At 48.3% G+C, this 18,785-nt stretch overlaps 1 protein-coding gene across 1 annotated transcript; it reads right to left on the bottom strand.

Moving 5' to 3' along the window:
* Window positions 1–5,854: 5,854 nt before the first annotated feature.
* On the bottom strand, window positions 5,855–18,577 carry LOC118085401 (sialidase-3-like). Its single transcript, XM_035116012.2, has 3 exons — window positions 18,404–18,577; window positions 15,500–15,730; window positions 5,855–7,544 (listed from the first exon to the last, which is right to left on the bottom strand). The coding sequence occupies exons 1-3, from the start codon at window positions 18,440–18,442 to the stop codon at window positions 6,492–6,494; spliced, it is 1,323 nt and encodes a 440-aa protein (XP_034971903.1). The 5' UTR covers window positions 18,443–18,577; the 3' UTR covers window positions 5,855–6,491.
* Between the last annotated feature and the right edge of the window lie 208 nt (window positions 18,578–18,785).

The following is an 18,785-nucleotide window of genomic DNA, read 5'->3' on the forward strand; positions in this document are numbered from 1 at the left end:
CAAGTAGCTCGTAAGTCAAGGTCCCACTGCATAAGGGTCTGGTGACTTCTGTTTCAGTGTATCTGAAGAAGTGTGCATGCACACAAAAGCTCATACCAATGACAAACTTAGTTGGTCTCTAAGGTGCTACTGGAAGGAATTCTTTTATTACAGCAGACCAACATGGCTACCTCTGCAAAAACGCACGCAGAGAAGCTACGTGGAAGCAGAGTATATATGACATTTTTAAAAATTCTTCTTACCATGTAGGTGGCAAGGGAATCAACCATTTTGCTTGATCCAAATGTGCTCCTTCAACTAACCTGGTCTTTTCTTTTCCCAAATAATTAGAAGGATTTGTTTTAACCACGGCAATATTTATGCTGTCCTCGTGTTCCACGTCTGCACTGACGCTGCACAATGCTTTTTCATCTGGGATCTCGCTCAATCTTGTTTCTTATTTTTATTTATTTAATAAAGAAATAAACACACCCACCCAAACCATTATGTAGCTCAGAATGCAATCATCCTTTATTAACAGGACCAGGTTTAGATTTGATGAGGCCCTAAGCTCCTGAAGGTAATGGGGCCCTTTAGATGTCCAGCTGTCCTTTGTCAACAACAAACGGTCGCTGTCTTTTGTGTTGAATATATGCTATATGGTAATTTATGGACCTAATAGGTATCTCAAGCCATTTGCACATGCAGAATGTAGGCACCCTATATATAGAAAGGAGCAAACCAGTGATATTTTAGGGAGCAGGCTAGCAGGAGGGGCCCGTGACTTACATCAGGGGTAGACAACCTAAGGCCCGTGGGCCGGATGCTGCCCAATCGCCTTCTCAATCCAGCCCGTCTGTTTTTTACCTGAGTAGAATGTGCCCTTTTATTTAAAATGCACCTCTGGGTTATTTGTGGGGCATAAGAGTTCGTTCATATATATTTTTTTCAAAATATAGTCTGGCCCATCACATGGTCTGAGGGACGGTGGACCGGCCCACGGCTGAAAAAGGTTGCTGACCCCTGACTTACATCATAGGAGCCTACACAACACAAAACACTGTTGCTGTCTGTAGGTTTTATTTCATTTGTGTTTTTTATCTTATATTTTGGAAATGTACACCCAGTTTTTTTCCTTTAAATTTTTTTTGCCCCCCCCCCAAGAGAGTGGGGCCCTAAGCTCTAGCTAGTTTAGCTTATATGTAAACCTGGCACTGCTCAGAATGCAACCATCCTTTGTGTGTTTGCAGCTGCAGTCATATATTATGAACTGGCAGCTTATAATATACAGTCATACCTCGGGTTAAGTATGCTGCGGGTTGCGTACTTTCAAGTTTAATAATAATAATAATAATAATAATAATAATAATAATAATAATAAATTATTTATACCCCGCCCATCTGGCTGGGTTTCCCCAGCCACTCTGGGCGGCTTCCAACAGAAAAATAAAATAAAATAATCTATTAAACATTAAAAGCCTCCCTAAACAGGGCTGCCTTCAGATGTCTTCTAAAAATCTGGTAGCTGTTTTTCTCTTTGACATCTGATGGGAGGGCGTTCCACAGGGCGGGCGCCACTACCGAGAAGGCCCTCTGCCTGGTTCCCTGCAACTTGGCTTCTCACAGGGAGGGAACCGCCAGAAGGCCCTCAGTACTGGACCTCAGTGTCTGGGCAGAATGCTGGGGGTGGAGACGCTCCTTCAGGTATACTGGACCGAGGCCATTTAGGGCTTTAAAGGTCAACACCCACACTTTGAACTGTGCTCGGAAACATACTGGGAGCCAATGTAGATCTTTCAAGACCGGTGTTATGTGGTCTCGGCGGCCGCTCCCAGTCACCAGTCTAGCTGCCGCATTCTGGATTAGTTGTAGTTTCCGGGTCACCTTCAAAGGTAGCCCCACGTAGAGCGCATTGCAGTAGTCCAAGCGGGAGATAACCAGAGCATGCACCACTCTAGCGAGACAGTCTGCAGGCAGGGAGGGTCTCAGCCTGTGTACCAGATGGAGCTGATAGACAGCTGTCCTGGACACAGAATTGACCTGCGCCTCCATGGACAGCTGTGAGTCCAAAATGACTCCCAGGCTGCGCACCTGGTCCTTCAGGGGCACAGTTACCCCATTCAGGACCAGGGAGTCCTCCACACCTGCCTGCCTCCTGTCCCCCACGAACAGTACTTCTGTCTTGTCAGGATTCAACCTCAATCTGTTACTTCCGGGTTCCGCTGCGCGTGAATGTGCAGAAGCATTCAGCGCACTTTGCACATGCGCAGAAGCGCTCTATTGGCGGTTCGCGCATGTGCGCTATGGCCGCTCAGGTTGAGTACTTTTCAGGGTTTGAACGGCACCCCGGAACAGATTGAGTACTCAACCGGAGGTACCACTGTACAGGGTTACGCTGGAAATGCTGGGATGCAATTCTGCTTCTCCTAAGGCTGGTGTGTTTTGCAGGGGGGAGGAAAGCAGATAAGGAGGGGGACCGTCAAGTTTCCTAGGCCGCCTTTCTGACCTCGCTTGTGCTGTCTTTCCTTCTGATGCTCTTAGGCAGGCATCCTCAAACTGCGGCCCTCCAGATGTTTTGGACTACAATTCCCATCTTCCCTGACCACTGGTCCTGTTAGCTAGGGATCATGGGAGTTGTAGGCCAAAACATCTGGAGGGCCACAGTTTGGGGATGCCTGCTCTTAGGCTTGCTGAGCTCATTCTCTACTGCTTCTTCATCCTTTGAGAGAGCGAGACATCTTTGTATCTCTCACCTGCTGAGAACGAAAACCCGGCATGGATCTTTGTGTCTTCACCTTCGCTAGTTTGAACAAGGCTCATTCCTATAATAAAGCAGGCATTTCCTTTATCAATCTAGGCATACAAAAGTGGTTCAAAGACTCTCTCAAGGCAAATATTTAAAAATGTAGCATAAGCACCGACAACTGGGAAAGACTGGCCTGCGAGCGCTCCAGTTGGAGAACAGCCTTGACCAAAGGTGTCGTGGGCTTTGAAGACACTCGAACTCAGGACGCAAGGGGGAAACGTGCTAAGAGGAAGGCACGCTTGGCAAATCCACACCGTGATCAACTCCCACCCAGAAACCTATGTCCCCACTGTGGAAGGATGTGTGGATCCAGAATTGGCCTCCACAGTCACTTACGGACTCATTGTTAAAACCGTGTTTATGGAAGACAATCTTGCTCGGCTACGAGGGATCGCCAAAGAGAGAAGAAGAAGAGTCTTTCCTTCCCTGAACTTAGAGATTCAGGGCTCATTCACACTTCCATTTGCCCCGTGATTTCTAGGCAGAGTTCCGAGAGCTTTTTATCTTGTTCCATCGCTTTCCCTGGGGAAACCTGCTGATGTCTGTGATGGTTCCAATTCAATTCTGACTTTTTGCAATGCAGTTCTTGTCTCTCTCTGTGTATATGTATGTGTGTGTGTGTAAATCTATTTTGGCATAAAACATATTTAAAAGTACATGTTTTAATGCACATTTCTTCATAAAGATTTATTTTTTTTTTAAAAAAAAACCCTGCACATCAGTACAGAAATGGAATTGAACTCTTGAATAAACATATAAGGCAAAACGGATGGAAATCAGAAGGCGGCTGATCTGCCCATCCCTTCATGTAATAAACCAGCACAGCAAAGAAAGAGGTTTAGTACAGACCATCTCCCCTGATGTGCTAGATTTCCAGATGTGGGAAGTAGTGTTGTTGTTTTTTTTAAGGAGATGAACTGCCACAGGAAGCAGTAAAGATCTGAGGTGGAGCATGGGCAGAGCAATTATCCGAGGTTAACGCCAGCACGCGTGCCAGGACTTCATACGGTGCCACGCAAAGCCAGATGCAGGCAATACAAGATGTTGCTACACTAAGCAGAAGTGGGCAGGATCCAGCTATCCCCTCTTCTGCACCAAGGCCACAAACAAGAGGGACAGAACTCACAAGCCACAAGCCTTTGGCCCACACAGCGCCAGCTAACCTTTAGGCTGGCACATGTGATACGTTAACTTTAAGAACTGGTGCTGGGGTTAGCTTTTTCTCTCCTCTTCCATTCCCACCCTTTTTTCCTTGTGTGTCGTGCCTTTCAGAATGCAAGTCTGAAGACGGGATCTGTGTTAACTACTGATCTCCGTAAGCCACTCTGGTGTGTGTGTGTCTATTTTAGTTAAAGACGGGGGTAAAAATACTGTAGGTAAGTAAATGTCAATGTCAGTAAAATGATGGTGATGGTATTCTTATTATTCTTACGGTGGGACCTCAGAAGTTGAACAGAATCCGTTCCGGAAGTCCGTTTGACTTCCAAAACGTTCAGAAACCAAGGTGCGGCTTCCGATTGGCTGCATCCAATCGGAAACGGCGGACCTTCGGGTTGCAAAGAACATTTGCAAACCAGAACACTCACTTCCGGGTTTGCGGCGTTCGGGAGCCAAAATGTTCAACTCGCAAGGCATTCGGGATCCAAGGTACGGCTGTGAAAATGATGATAATGATGATAATAATATTTCCTGTTTTCTAGCACTGTTGATCAAGACATACCAGAAAGCCATTAAATGCCACCATCTCGTCGCAGCAGGAAAATGAACCTCTGGGCCCAAACTGAGCGACATCTTGCAGGAGTCAGGAATAGAATACTCAAAATAACAAAAAAACGCACATCTGGGAATGAGACAGACTTATTTCAGTTGCAGCTCCTTTCTTTAGAAGGCACAGAAATTGGTGTGTGAGACAGAGAGCTGTTGCAGACGTTTTATGCATCCTTCCTAACGGGCTCAAGATATCTCTGTTTTGCACAGGCGTGTGCTGGCTGTAAATTTGGTTTCTTTTGCAGCGAGACAACCACCCTAATTCAAAGTCTCCTTGAAATACAGACTTGGGTTCCATTCTTTAGGCACCCACCCAATTTCTTCACTTCCTGCACCCACTCTTGGGCAGAAGTGAGGGAAGCGGAAGGCATCAAAGGCGGCAAGGAGCCGATTCTGAACAAGGCAGTTCTGTTTATATATCATTTTAGGCCCCAGGACATGGAAGGCCGAGACCTACCGTGTTTCTCATATTTTAAGACATGTCTTATATTAATTTTAACTCGGGGGTGTCTTATTTTTTGCTGAGCCCCGACTGAGCGGGAACCAGCAAAGGCAGCAGCCCGCCGCCGACTTGGAGCTCGAGCCGGCAAAGGCAGCAGCGCATGCTCCGTTGGGGCTCGGCAAAACTACCCCGCTCCGCCCCCGTTGGCTACTTGTTGCGTGTCTGTTTTACTGTTTAACTTTTACCGTAGTAAATAACAGCTCTCAGCCTTCCTGACGTGTTCGGAGTGGGGGGAGGACTTCACCGCCCCATGGACCTAGTACCCCCCAGGGGGAAAAAACCAACGGAGGAGTTTTCCCCTCACAGAAAAGGGCGGGAAAGAAGAGATTTCCCCCCCTCACATTATCCGCCCCCCCCCCCTGCTCGACTCGCCTGAATTATCCAGAAGAGGTTGTTGGCCTCCGCTCCGGGCGCCGGCTCAGAAGAGAAGGAGTGAGGCTGGCGCCGCAACTGCTCGGGCCCCAAAGAAGGGCTGTGCCTTTCTTGAATGACAGCGAGGGCAGCCGCCAAGAGCCCGGCAGCTAAGCGCAGCATTTTCCACCAGCTCGCTGTCATCCACGCGAGCGCAAACTTCCGCCGGTCCCTGCTGGGGCGAAGCGCGGCTGGGAAAGCCGTCTGCTTCAGCTTCGGCCCACTTGAAGGGTAGGGCAAAGCGCGCGCTTTGCGGAGCCCTGACTGGCGGGAACCAGCAAAGGCAGCAGCCCGCCGCCGGCTTGGAGCTCGGCAAAGCGCGCGCTCTGTTGGAGTTCCTGCCGGCGGCGGGCTGCTGCTTTTCCTGGTTCCCGCCAGTCGGGGCTCCGCAAAGCGCGCGCTTTGCCCTACCCTTCAAGTGGGCCGAGGCTGAAGCGGACGGCTTTCCCAGCCGCGCTTCGCCCCAGCAGTGAAGAAACCATTTTTACGTGTATACCGTCAGTCGGGGCTCCGCAAAGCGCGCGCTTCTGCCCTTGCCGAGTCCCGCTGGGTCAGGACTTGGCGCGGCGTGCCCTGCCATACCGTACCAGCATGTCTTATTTTCGGGGTATGCCTTATATTTCGCCAGGTCTCGAAAATCCTGCCATGCCTTATTTTTTAGGGATGCCTTAAAATATGAGAAACACGGTATCTTGTGACCAACAGGAGGCAGCCGTCAGCTATGGTGAAAAAAAAGAGTCCCGAGGTAAAAATGAATGAAAGAAATCACAGCAACCTTGAATTGTAGACTGCCCCTTTCAATTTATCAATAGTTTTGCGCAGAAAATGCAGGACATAATTCTTTTTCGTTTGGCTGCTTTCAAGGAGGCAGAAGCGAGGGCCTGTTTACCGTCACCCAAAAACAACGGTCGTTTCCCAAAGCCTGCAACGTATAATACTAAGGCGGAGACATAGCAGAGCCTGGCGGAAGAGGTAAGCAAGGGCACCCCCATTTTCTGTCCTGGGGTGCTAAATGTCCTTGAGCACCTATGCTTCCGAGGGAGGAGAAGAACCACAGCAGCTCTCCCTCATATTCCTCAGGAGCTCGACAGCCGTGAACAGTTGGAAGGCGATCTCCTCGCACTCGCAGGACACCCCACACTCAAACAGGCACCCAAACATCACCGACTCGCCCTCCTCACACACGGCCAGGTCCGAATACCCGCTGGGCCCTTTGTTCAGCACCCACGGGGCTTTCCAGCACCCCTTCTCCAATGGAGAGGTGTTGAGGTAGATGCCCAGATCGACGCGCTTGTGCCTTTTCGTGGGGTGGGAGAAGATCAGCCACGACTGGGCGCTCTTGAGGGGGGCCGAGGAGGGATCGAGACTCGGCGACGACTTGGCCCCGTCTTTCTTCCGGCCCAGATCCAACGGCTCCAGCTGCGGGGAGAAGCTCACCACGCTGCCCTGGCAACCGTGCGGAGACTCGCACAACTCCTCGCACAGGGAGGGGCTGACAAACTGGTGGCCGTTGTCGGTGCACAGCGCCCCGACCCGGTAGTTGTGGAGGCTGCGGGCGTTGCAGTACAGGACCCGGCTCTTGTCGGAGCGCGACAGCTCGGCCACTTGGCACTCGGAGGTCAGCAAGGCCTCGAGGAGCGGGCTGCGCAACCAGCTCTGCCCGCCGTCGTCGCTGTAGAAAGTGAAGCAGTGCGGTTTGATCCAGCACTCCAGAGGGTGCCCAAACAAGCGCTTGTGGATGTAGTAAGCGTACGCCGGGATCACCAGCCGCCCGGAGCTCAGCTGGACACCGTGGCCTGGGCCGACGGCAAACGTGGCCCAGTTGGTCAGCTCTCCGCCAATGACCGCCTCGGTCAGGTCGGTCGCCTGGCTCCAGGTGCGGCCGCCGTCTGGGCTGGAGACGTAGCAGAGCCTGGCGGCGTTCCTCCCCGTGCTGATCTGGTGCCGTTCGGTAATGTACTTCTCCACACAGATGAAGAAGAGGAAAAGGGCGCCGCTCTTCCTCTCGAACACGGGGCAGGGGTTCATGGTGCGGTGGTTGGGCAGCACGGCTGTCTCCAGGGGTTCCTGAGGGCCCCACTGAAATACAAAGCAGAGGATGAGTTAGAGCAGGCGTAGAATTGAGAAAGAGACTACAATTCCCATCATCCCTGGCCACCGGCCCTGTTAGCTAGGGATGATGGGAATTGTAGTTCGAAAACATCTGGAGGGCCGGAGTTTGCCTAGGCCTGAGTTAGAGAGTAAACCCAGATATTTCCCTCTACTCGTGGAGACCCTGCCCTTGTCTTTTTCCACCTGGCTTGGGGTGGGGCTTGACAGGCTTCACGAGGACTGCAGCTGTTTTTAAATTGTTTTTAATTTCTACCTGTGTTGTTTTAAATGAGACCACCTTGGCTGTGAGCCCTGGAAGACCCGCACCCTGCCTTGCTGGCCCTTTCCCATCTGGCCTGGGAGAGTGGAGTGCGGACTGACTCCAGCTACAAAAGCGGAGGCTGTTGAACAGATTCTTGGGCTGTTCACGGGAGATTGAGAGAGCTTGTTGCTGTTATTGATATTATTGTTGTATCTTTACTTTTAGATCTTATGATCTACGTCAGGGGTCCCCAAACTTGCCCGGTTTTGGGCGGATGCCCGCCACGCCGATTGCGTGGTGGGCCGGAGGGTGGGGGAGCGTGCGGCTGTGCGTGCCCATGCGCATACGCTATTTCTGGCACACTCCTGACCTGGAAAGCGCCGGAAATAGCTTGTGTGCATGTGCAGAAGCCTCCTCCGATCCAGAAGTACACCGGAAATGACGCTTGCGTGTGCGCACAAGCTATTTCCGTTGCGCTGGTAAGAGCGGGCGGCGGGAGGGTCCCCGGGGGCCGCATAAAAGAGCCTCGGGGCCGTACTCTGGGGACCCCTGATCTACGTGGAAATTGTTTCCATTTGGTTGTATATTTTTTGATGTGCTTTATTTATTGTTTATGACTTCGGTTATGTTTGTAATTATGTCAATCTTGTCATGTTGTAAGCCGCCTTGAGCATCGTTTCAACTATGGAAAGGCAGCATACAATTAAAATGATGATGATGATGGTTGTGGTGGTGCAGTGGTTAGAGCAGGGGTCCCCAAACTAAGGCCCGGGGTCCAGATGCGGCCCAATCACCTTCTAAATCCGGCCCGCGGATGGTCCGGGAATCAGCATGTTTTTACATGAGTAGAATGTGTCCTTTTATTTAAAATGCATCTCTGGGTTATTTGTGGGGCATAGGAATTTTTTCATTTTTTTTCCTTCAAAATATAGTCCAGCCCCCCACAAGGTCTGAGGGACAGTGGACTGGCCCCTTGCTGAAAAAGTTTGCTGACCCCTGGGTTAGAGTGGACCAGGGAGGCCAGGGTTCGAATCCCCATTTGGCCATGAAGCTCATTGGGGGACGCTGGGCCGGTCACTGCCTCTCAGCCTAATCTACCTCGCAGGGTTGTTGTCGGGCAGAATGGTGCGCCCCACCTTGAGTTCTCTGGAGGAAAAGGCAGGATCTAAATGCAAAATGCTGTTTAATATTGAAACTGGTCTTAAACCCACTTAATCTTCATGGCTGTCAGTTGAGGGGCACTGGGTTTTTTAATTTGGGAGTCAAGCGCTGTTGGAGTGAGCACACAATCTATTTTCGGGTGGCTTTAAATAGAGGTTTGCATTCCACTCCCTTCTCGAACTCCCCACAGGCTGTGTGTTCAAGGAGGGCAGCTCCTCCCAACACTCAGACCCAGACCTCAACCTATTCCTATATACCGTACTTTCAGGGTCGTCTTACCCATAGGCGCTAGGGGTGCGGGGCACCTGGGCGCCGGGCTCTCAGGGGTGCCAGACCGAGAGTCGAGTCCAGGGAAGAGCTTGCCCGTCGGTCGGAGTGCTGCGGCAGGCTCTTCTGCTGTGGCCGACTCTGCGTTGCGAGTTCAGGGGCAAGCGAGCCAGCGAGATGCTGAGCCGACTGGCCAACTCTGCCCTCCTGGGTGCCTGGGCAACCTGGGGGGCGGGGCACCGGGCGGATCTTTGCACCCCGGCGCCACATATGCTTAAGACAGCCCTGCGTAATTTTCTGTCTATAAGACGCCCCCATGTATAAGACGCCCATTTGGGGGGACTCAAATTTAAGAAAATGGGGGAGATGGCACAGAGTTGTTGAGCTTTTTTGGGGGGGCATTTCCCAGGTTTTTTTTTAGGGGGGATTCTGTCGCAAAATCCGCCTCCCGCCTGTCCCATCACCAGCGGAAGCTGCCAATCGCCCGCCCAACTGTCGGAGCGTCAGCCAATCAACCCCTCCCACAGACGCAGCAACCAATAACAGGCACAATAACCGCTGACAGCCTCGGCAGCAACCAATCAAACGCCCACCCTATGCACTACCCATCTATAAGGTGACCCCCACTTTTTAGCATGAGTCTTAAAGGAAAAGTTTATACAGTACATGGAAAAGTTCGGTAACCACAGCTGCTTGGTGGAGTCCAAGGGATGCCCCAGAAACAGTGCACTGCAGTAATCTAGTACAGTGGTACCTCAACATCCAAACGATTCGACTTCCGAAAGTTTCAACTTCCGAAGTCGACAACCCCATAAGTTTTTTTGCTGCACGCGCGCGTTCTGCACCCGCGCAAAGCGCCACGCGCGGTCGCAGAGACGCAAAATCACGCTTCGCGCATGCCAGAAGCAGCGCTTCGACAAACCGAAGACTTTAACTTACGAAGACGGCCGCAGAATGGATCGAGGTACCACTGTATTCATATCACTAATGCCTAGACCACCATGGTCAAGATCTCCGAGTCCAGGGATGGTAGAAGCTGCCACAGCTTTTTATGTATTTATTTTATAAAACACCACTTGATTGTAAAACAAACATACCTCAAAGCAGTTCATGAAAGGATGAAGCGATGAGATTTGCAACAGCAGTTCAAAATTTACCAAAAAGTCAAAACACTAAAACAGGTTGAAATTCACATCAACATCCTAAGCTTGCCTAAACAAGACAGGTGTTGTGTTTTTTTTAAGCAGGTGCCAAACAAAGTACAGCAAAGGTGCCTGCTTGACATCAAGAGGCAGGGAGTTCCAAAGTTTAGGTGTGCTGCCACACTAAAAGACCGAGTTCTTACAAATGCAGATTATGTGGCATTTTTGCCGATTCTGCTGATCGAAGCAGCCAGGTGGGCGCATTTGGGGTAAGGCGACCTAATGTAGGTAAACCGGTCCCAAGATATTAAGGGCTTTCTAGACTAAATGCAACACCCTGAACTTGGCCCCATAGCAAATCTTTAGGTAATATATTCCATTGCAGTATCTTGTGGATAGCCACATTTCAATTGCTCGCTGAAATGATCAGGGGCCGTTCCCTGGCTGAGAATTGAACGCCTGGAATCTACATTCTCTGCTTTTGGAACGCAACACCCTTGACAGTTTATTTCTTTGTGGAGCCATCTACGTACCACTGTGTCATTAACAAACACATCAAAGCGGTTTTCAGCAATAAAACCATATACAGTGGTACCTTGGTACTCAAACGCCTTGGTTCTCAAACGCCAAAAACCCGGAAGTAAGTGTTCTGGGTTTTGAACTTTTTTTTTTGGAAGCCGAACATCCGATGCGGTTGTTGGCTATTGTTTCCGGGGCGCCTGCACCAATCAGAAGCTGCGCCTTGGTTTTCAAACATTTCAAAAGTCAAACGGACTAAGTTTGGCGCTTTTGTTTTTGCTATTTATTTTGCGTTTTTGTTTTGGAGGCTTTTTCAGTGAATTTGTTTTTGTGACTGTGTGGAACCCAGTTCAGCTACAGATTAATTGATTGATTGATTGTGACTGCGGAAATGGATAAAAAAAAACCCATCCAAACAATGACTATCATCAGTGCAGCTAAGAAAAAAAGGAATTCAAATTTTTATCATCCACAATACTGTGTTATTTATTTCATGGTACAGTATATTGATTATTGCTTTCATTTTATGGATCCATGGTCTCGTTAGATAGTAAAATCCATGTTAAAATTGCTGTTTATGGGGTTGTTTTTAAACGTCTGGAACGGATTAATCCATTTTGCATTACTTTCTATTGGAAAGTGCGCCTTGGTTTTGGAACGCTTTGGTCTTGGAACGGACTTCCAGAACGGATTAAGTTTGAGAGCCAAGGTACCACTTTACTAAAAACTACCGCTATATAAAACGGTTAAAAACAGACAACCCATTAACCACTGTGGAAGAATGTACTCTAGATCGCCTGTGTAGGCCTGGCGGAATAGAAAGGTTTGCAGTGGTCATTTAAAAGCTGGTCTGCTGAATCTCCAGTGGCAGAGAGTTCCACAGGACTGGGACATTTGACACTAAAAGCTCGGTTTATTGCTGCTGTCAAATGAGCCCTCCCCAACTTGGGTAATGATGAACAACGCTCCTGTAAATCAGCGTTTCTCAACCGCTGTTCCGCGGCACACTAGCTGGTGGTGTGCCGCAACGTGCTGGTGGTGTGCCGCGACGCTGGCTGGTGGTGTGCCGCGACGCTGGCTGGTGTGCCGCGACGTGCGGCGACGAGAAGGGCGATTTGCATTGTCACGTGCTTGGCGGCTGCCAATAGGCAGCACTGACCCGCCGGAAAGGAAGCCGGCCGGGTCACGACGCAGGGCGAGCGCAGCTCTCAACAGCCACCACCACGGGAGGGTGGTTTTAGACAAACTTAAAGAAGCTGGCTGGATGAGCTCAACCTGAAACTTGCTGAGCAAAGGATTGTGCTGGCAGAGAAATCAGCGGCTTGTGAAACCTTATTACAGGAGATTGCAACCAACACAGCAATTGGCAAGTGTTTCTTACAGTCATAATTATATAGTCAATATAGGGCGGCACAGAGTTAAATTTTTTAACTTTTTTAATGGTGGTGTGCCTCGTGATTTTTTTCATGGAACAAGTGTGCCTTGGCCCAAAAAAGGTTGAGAAACACTGCTGTAAATGATCCCAGTGATCGAGCTGAGATATAAGGGTTCTGGAGATCCATGGGGTATCCTAGACTGAAATTGTTCAGGGCTTTGTAAATTAATACAACAGAGGAAAGTGAAACTTTCCAGAAGGAGCAGAGAAGTATTTCGGTGGCTTTGGATTTGGAGAGGACAGAGCTGAGAGGAACGGCTTAGGGAGCTGGGTATGTTTAGCCTGGAGAAGAGAAGGATAAGGGGTGATATGATAGCCATGTTCAAATATATAAAAGGATGCCATATAGAGGAGGGAGAAAGGTTGTTTTCTGCTGCTCCAGAGAAGCGGACACGGAGCAATGGATTCAAACTTCAAGAAAGAAGATTCCACCTAAACATTAGGAAGAACTTCCTGACAGTAAGAGCTGTTCGGCAGTGGAATTTGCTACCAAGGAGTGTGGTGGAGTCTCGTTTTTTTAAACAATCTCAAACTTGCTCCCTGGTAAGTGGATTCAGGGTTAGCAAATTTGCCGTTTGCTTGTAGGAGTCTGTGCTTGCTTCCGCTATCATATACCAGGACTCAAACCCAAACCCCCCAATGTTAGCAGGGCATGTTCCCAGCAAGGCTTCAAGTTACTTATTGAGTCAGCGGCATAAATATACACAGACTGGAACAGCTGTCCTTCGCTCAGCCTGACTGGCAAGCTGTTAACCCTATATTTCCATTCTTTTGGAAACTGGGAAGCTCCTGTATTTTAAAGCCCCTTTTTAAAATGTGGGCAGAAGGGTTATGGAACAGACTCTTCATAGATACACGTGGAAAAATGAAGTCAGGAATCCAAACGGCTCATGAAGTCAGGAATCCAAACGGCTTTAATCAGACAATTACTTGAATTACTTAGATCCGATGGTTGCAGCCTCAAATCCACTCAAATTTATCTGAATTTAGGTTTCGTCTGAATTTCCTTGTACAGTCGTTAGCTGGGAAGTCGAACGGAATCCGTTCTGGAAGTCCGTTTGAATTCCAAAACGTTCGGAAACCAAAGCGTGGTTTCCGATTGGCTGCAGGAGCAACCAGAAGCCGCGCCGGATTGCCGGCTTCCGGAAATGGTTCAAAAACCGGAACACTGACTATCGGGTTTCGATTGTTTGGGCCCCTGATTTGTTCGGGAGTCAAGGCATTCGAGATCCAAGGTATGACTGTATGTTTGTAAATCATTATTAGCAAAGACTGTAGGTTTTTTAAAAAAAATTAGTTGCATGTGTGCATATTATTATAAATACAGGTTTGTACACAAGGGCATAATGCAATTTGGGAGAAAGCATTTTCTGAAAAGAAAGCGAAATACAACAAAAGGGGTTTAAAGGCACTCTCAAGGCAAATCTTTAAAAAAAATGCAACATAAGCACAGAAAATTGGGACACACTGGCCTGCAAGCGTTGCAGTCGGAGAACAGCTTTTACTAAAGGTGTCATGGGCTTTGGAGACACTCGAACTCAGGACGAAAGGGAGAAATGTGCTAAGAGGAAGGCACGCTTGGCAAACCCTCACCAGGATCAACTCCCACCCGGAAACCAATGTCCCCGCTCTGAAAGGACGTGTGGGTCCAGAATTGGCCTCCACAGTCACTTACGGACTCATTGCTAAGACAATCTTACTTGGCTATGAGTGATCGCCAAAGAAGAAAACAGACTTTCTGAAAAACGGACAAAATAACTTTGATCCAGCACACAAACAACAACTCTACAAGACAAAATGTCCCCAGAACATATGAACATAGCTGCCAAGTCTCCCGTTTTCCCCGGGAAATCCCCGTTTTTCAGCTTGTTTTCCCCCGGTTTATTCTGGCGCGGCGGCCATTTTGGAACTGGGCGGAGCATGCTCAGAAGCGACTTTTGATGCTGCTCTGCCCAGTTCCAAAATGGCGGCAGCGCTAATTCCGGTCTGCTATTTCCGGCCCGGTCCCTTATTTCTCTGACAGCAACTTGGCAGGTATGCATATGAACCCAAGAATATCTTGCTGGATCAGGCCACCCTATTCTCCCAGCGGCCAGCCAGATGCCTCAGAGGGAAACCGGCAAGCAAGATCTGAGCACAATAGTGTTCTCCCTTCCCGTGTTTTTCGGGAAACTGGGACTCAGAACTTGCCTCTGACTATGGAGGAAAGCAAAGGCATCCTGGCCACTCGCAGCCCTCTCCTCCTCCTCCACGAATTTGTCTAATCCTCTTTTAACACCACCCAAATTGTCGGGCATGCCTGTCTCCAGTGGGAGAGAGTTCCGCAGTCTGAAAATGCCCTGCCACACAGAACGCCGGCCACATTCCATAATACACGGTTGTATTAAAACCTTCCTTTACTGTACGTCGACACCAGCAACTTCCGAACCCTTTCCTGTTCAGTAATGATTGAACATTGCTATTGTCATTTAGAGCTGAACTACAGGTTGAATAAATAGGTGGAAGGGAGGGGTGTTCAGCCGATCCCCCCCCCAAAAAAAATATGTGACAATTGTTATTTAATAAAAATATTTTTTTCCAAAAATAAACAAGAAAGTTGATTAGGCACCGGCCATTCCTTCCTGGGCTGTTTATTCCTTTTGCGAGGGCACAAATATTACAGACAGACAGCAGGCTCCCATCCAAATGGAGCTAAGCTCTGTAAACAGCATTTCCACACCTTTCGGGGAAGGATGGACCATATCACAATATTTAGTTGTCCAAATGTGGGTTCCACTAGGCGCTGCTACCCCAGCTCACTCCCACTCTCGAACTCAGCTTACCCATCAGCACCTTTGGCAACCCCATTTCTCCCACACCCCTCTCCCCTGGCAGCTTGCCCCAAGTCCCACCCACTTTTAAAGGAGGGGGGGACTTGCTTCAGAGAGTATTCCCCCCCCCAATTATACATAGTGCGCAGAGCACCTCCCCGCCTTCATTAAACAGCTTGTTGGAGCTGCCTGCCACCCTGCTGTCACGCTGGAGTTGGTGTGGCCACATATTAGCAGGCCTATGAACTGCTGCGTGACGACAGCCTTACATTTATTGTATATAGTAAGAAAGAAAAGAAACATGCGATGAAGAATAGCACCGTTGTGCTTTCTGCTCCTGGCGTTACCTGAACAGACGTTCCTTCCTTCCGCCCTCGCCTCATCACCAAGAACTTAGCATCTTCGTCTCGGGGGGATGAGCGCTCTTCTGCAAACGCCAGGAAGGTGGACTCGGAGGGCAGGTACAGCAGTGCCGGGATGCGGTAGGTGAGACCCCCTCGTTTTTTCTGGCTGAAAAGAGTCACCTTCCCAGAGCCAGCCTGAGCCTCGGCCATGTTTTCTGGGCATGCAGAAATATTCTAGGAGACGGGGAAAGGAGGGAGCTTGAAAGCGAGAACTTATTTACTGTAGTTACATTTCCTTGTAGTGCGCCTGCACTAAAAGAATTCAGATCAGTTCGGTTGATTTGCCGACATGGCTTACATCAATACATTTTGTTACAAAGGCTGTTGTGCTTTGCATTGTGCATGTGTGAACCTGCGTGTATAGCTACTTGTGTTCTTGCAATTAGCATTTTAGCTCCTCTCTTCCTGGGGGGAGAGGGGGCTACTTGCAAAGCGAAATGCTTTCTCAACAGTTTCATAACAGTTTCTTAAAGCGAGAGGCTACTATGAGTTCCCTTTTATCAGTCACTCCCTGGGGTCTACATTATCACAATTTGGGGGCCCCTTAGGGTCTCCCTACAACTTGACTTAATTTAACAAAATAGTTTGGATTTTGAATAAATGTGCAATTAGTTCATGGGTAGGCAAACTAAGGCCTGGGGGCTGGATCTGGCCCAATCGCCTTCTAAATCCAGCCTGTGGACGGTCCAGGAATCAGCGTGTTTTTACATCAGTAGAATGTGCCCTTTTATTTAAAATGCATCTCTGGGTTATTTGTGGGGCCTGCCTGGTGTTTTTACATGAGTAGAATGTGTGCTTTTATTTAGAATGCATCTCTGGGTTATTTGTGGGGCCTGCCTGGTGTTTTTACATGAGTAGAATGTGTGCTTTTATTTAAAATGCATCTCTGGGTTATTTGTGGGGCCTGCCTGGTGTTTTTACATGAGTAGAATGTGTGCTTTTATTTAGAATGCATCTCTGGGTTATTTGTGGGGCCTGCCTGGTGTTTTTACATGAGTAGAATGTGTGCTTTTATTTAGAATGCATCTCTGGGTTATTTGTGGGGCCTGCCTGGTGTTTTTACATGAGTAGAATGTGTGCTTTTATTTAAAATGCATCTCTGGGTTATTTGTGGGGCCTGCCTGGTGTTTTTACATGAGTAGAATGTGTGCTTTTATTTAGAATGCATCTCTGGGTTATTTGTGGGGCCTGCCTGGTGTTTTTACATGAGTAGAATGTGTGCTTTTATTTAGAATGCATCTCTGGGTTATTTGTGGGGCCTGCCTGGTGTTTTTACATGAGTAGAATGTGTGCTTTTATTTAGAATGCATCTCTGGGTTATTTGTGGGGCCTGCCTGGTGTTTTTACATGAGTAGAATGTGTGCTTTTATTTAGAATGCATCTCTGGGTTATTTGTGGGGCCTGCCTGGTGTTTTTACATGAGTAGAATGTGTGCTTTTATTTAGAATGCATCTCTGGGTTATTTGTGGGGCCTGCCTGGTGTTTTTACATGAGTAGAATGTGTGCTTTTATTTAGAATGCATCTCTGGGTTATTTGTGGGGCCTGCCTGGTGTTTTTACATGAGTAGAATGTGTGCTTTTATTTAAAGTGCATCTCTGGGTTATTTGTGCGGCATAGGAATTCATTCATTTTTTCCCTCCAAAATATAGTCGTCCCCCCCCCCAAGGCTGAGGGACAGTGGACTGGCCCCCCGCTGAAAAAGTTTGCTGACCCCCTGATAGTTGTCACTGTTTTGAATTTCACTGTGCCGTTATCTCCCTTAGCAGGCTGTGTGTGCAAACCACTATTCTGAATAATGCTTTTTGTAGGGTACAAGGCACCGGGGAGGCATTTGTGGAACCAAGCCAGAGAGTGGCCCCAAAAGATTGGGGAGCCGATGATCTTATTCTAAACTATCAATCCTTCTTTGGAACAACCAGCCAGCTTCAAAGTTTAAAGGTACGCTAATCACAGCACACTGTTTTGTGGAAGTAAGGAGGTTGGAGAGTAGAGGGGAAAGAGACCACCCTCTTTCTGGAGAGAGAAGATCCAAAAATTGAGGAGGGGCACATTTTACCCTTAGGGGAACAGACTTAAAAAACAACAACACCTATTTATTGATTTATTCTTAATACACACACACACATCTCTAAGCAGTCTACAGAAATAAAATATTTAATACCATAATATCAAAAATATTTGTGTGTTATATGCTACAGTATATGGTAATTGATGGATCTAATAGGTATCTCAAGCCATTTGCACATAACAAAATATGTATTTTATCAAAGTAATCATTGAACTGAAATACAATTAAGAAGAAGTATATTGATAGTGAAACACAATTGAGAAGAAGTATATTAACAGTGAAATAATTATTAAGCTCCAACTTAAAATGATTTTTTTTTACTCATAACAAACTTAATGATGCAAACACATTGGCATTTGGCAATAACAAAAGTTCCTTGAGAAACACAATTTACAAAGGCTCAGGATAGAAACTTGCTATAACATGAAATAATAATAATAGGTGTAAATATAGGATGCAAACTACTAATAATGATAAATAGCAGAATGCAGGCACCCTATATATAGAAAGGAGCAAACCAGTGATTATTTTAGGGAGCAGGCAAGCAGGCGGGGGTCATTGCTTACATCATACACAACACAAAACGCTGTATGTAGGTTTTGTCCATTATCTTCTATTTTGGAAATGTACATCCAATTTTTCCCCTTTAGTTTTTTTTGGGGGGGGGTGTGCCAAGAGAGTGGGGCCCTAAGCTATAGCTAGTTGTTTAGCTTATACGTAAATCCGGCACTGATCGCATGCCCTGCGCTGCCCGCTTCCCCATCCATCCATCACTCACCGCGCAGCGGATTCCTCGCAGTGCATAAAGACCCAGCATGGGGGGGAGGGGGGGCTGGGCTGGGGGTTTTGGAAGCGCGATCCGCAGGCGCAGGATCCGACCCTGCAAGCCGAGGAGAGAGAGAGAGAGGAGCAGGGAAGGCGTTTCCTCGCCTGCGCGCACAGCCTTGCTTTGGCAACAGCTGCCCGCTGATCGCAATTTGCAACAAGAAGTATAAATAAATGCTCGGCAGCTGCTTCCAGGCTGCTAGCTGGGATCCGGTTCCCCGCTTGGCCCAATCAGGGGAAGGGATCTCTTTCAGGAGCCATAGATTTTTTTAGTCCGTGGTAGATGGGATGGCTATGCCTTTGCAAAGCAGCAGAAGGAAATTCAAAGTCAACCC

This window comes from Zootoca vivipara, chromosome 4, assembly GCF_963506605.1.
Source record: "Zootoca vivipara chromosome 4, rZooViv1.1, whole genome shotgun sequence".
Lineage (NCBI taxonomy): Eukaryota > Metazoa > Chordata > Lepidosauria > Squamata > Lacertidae > Zootoca > Zootoca vivipara.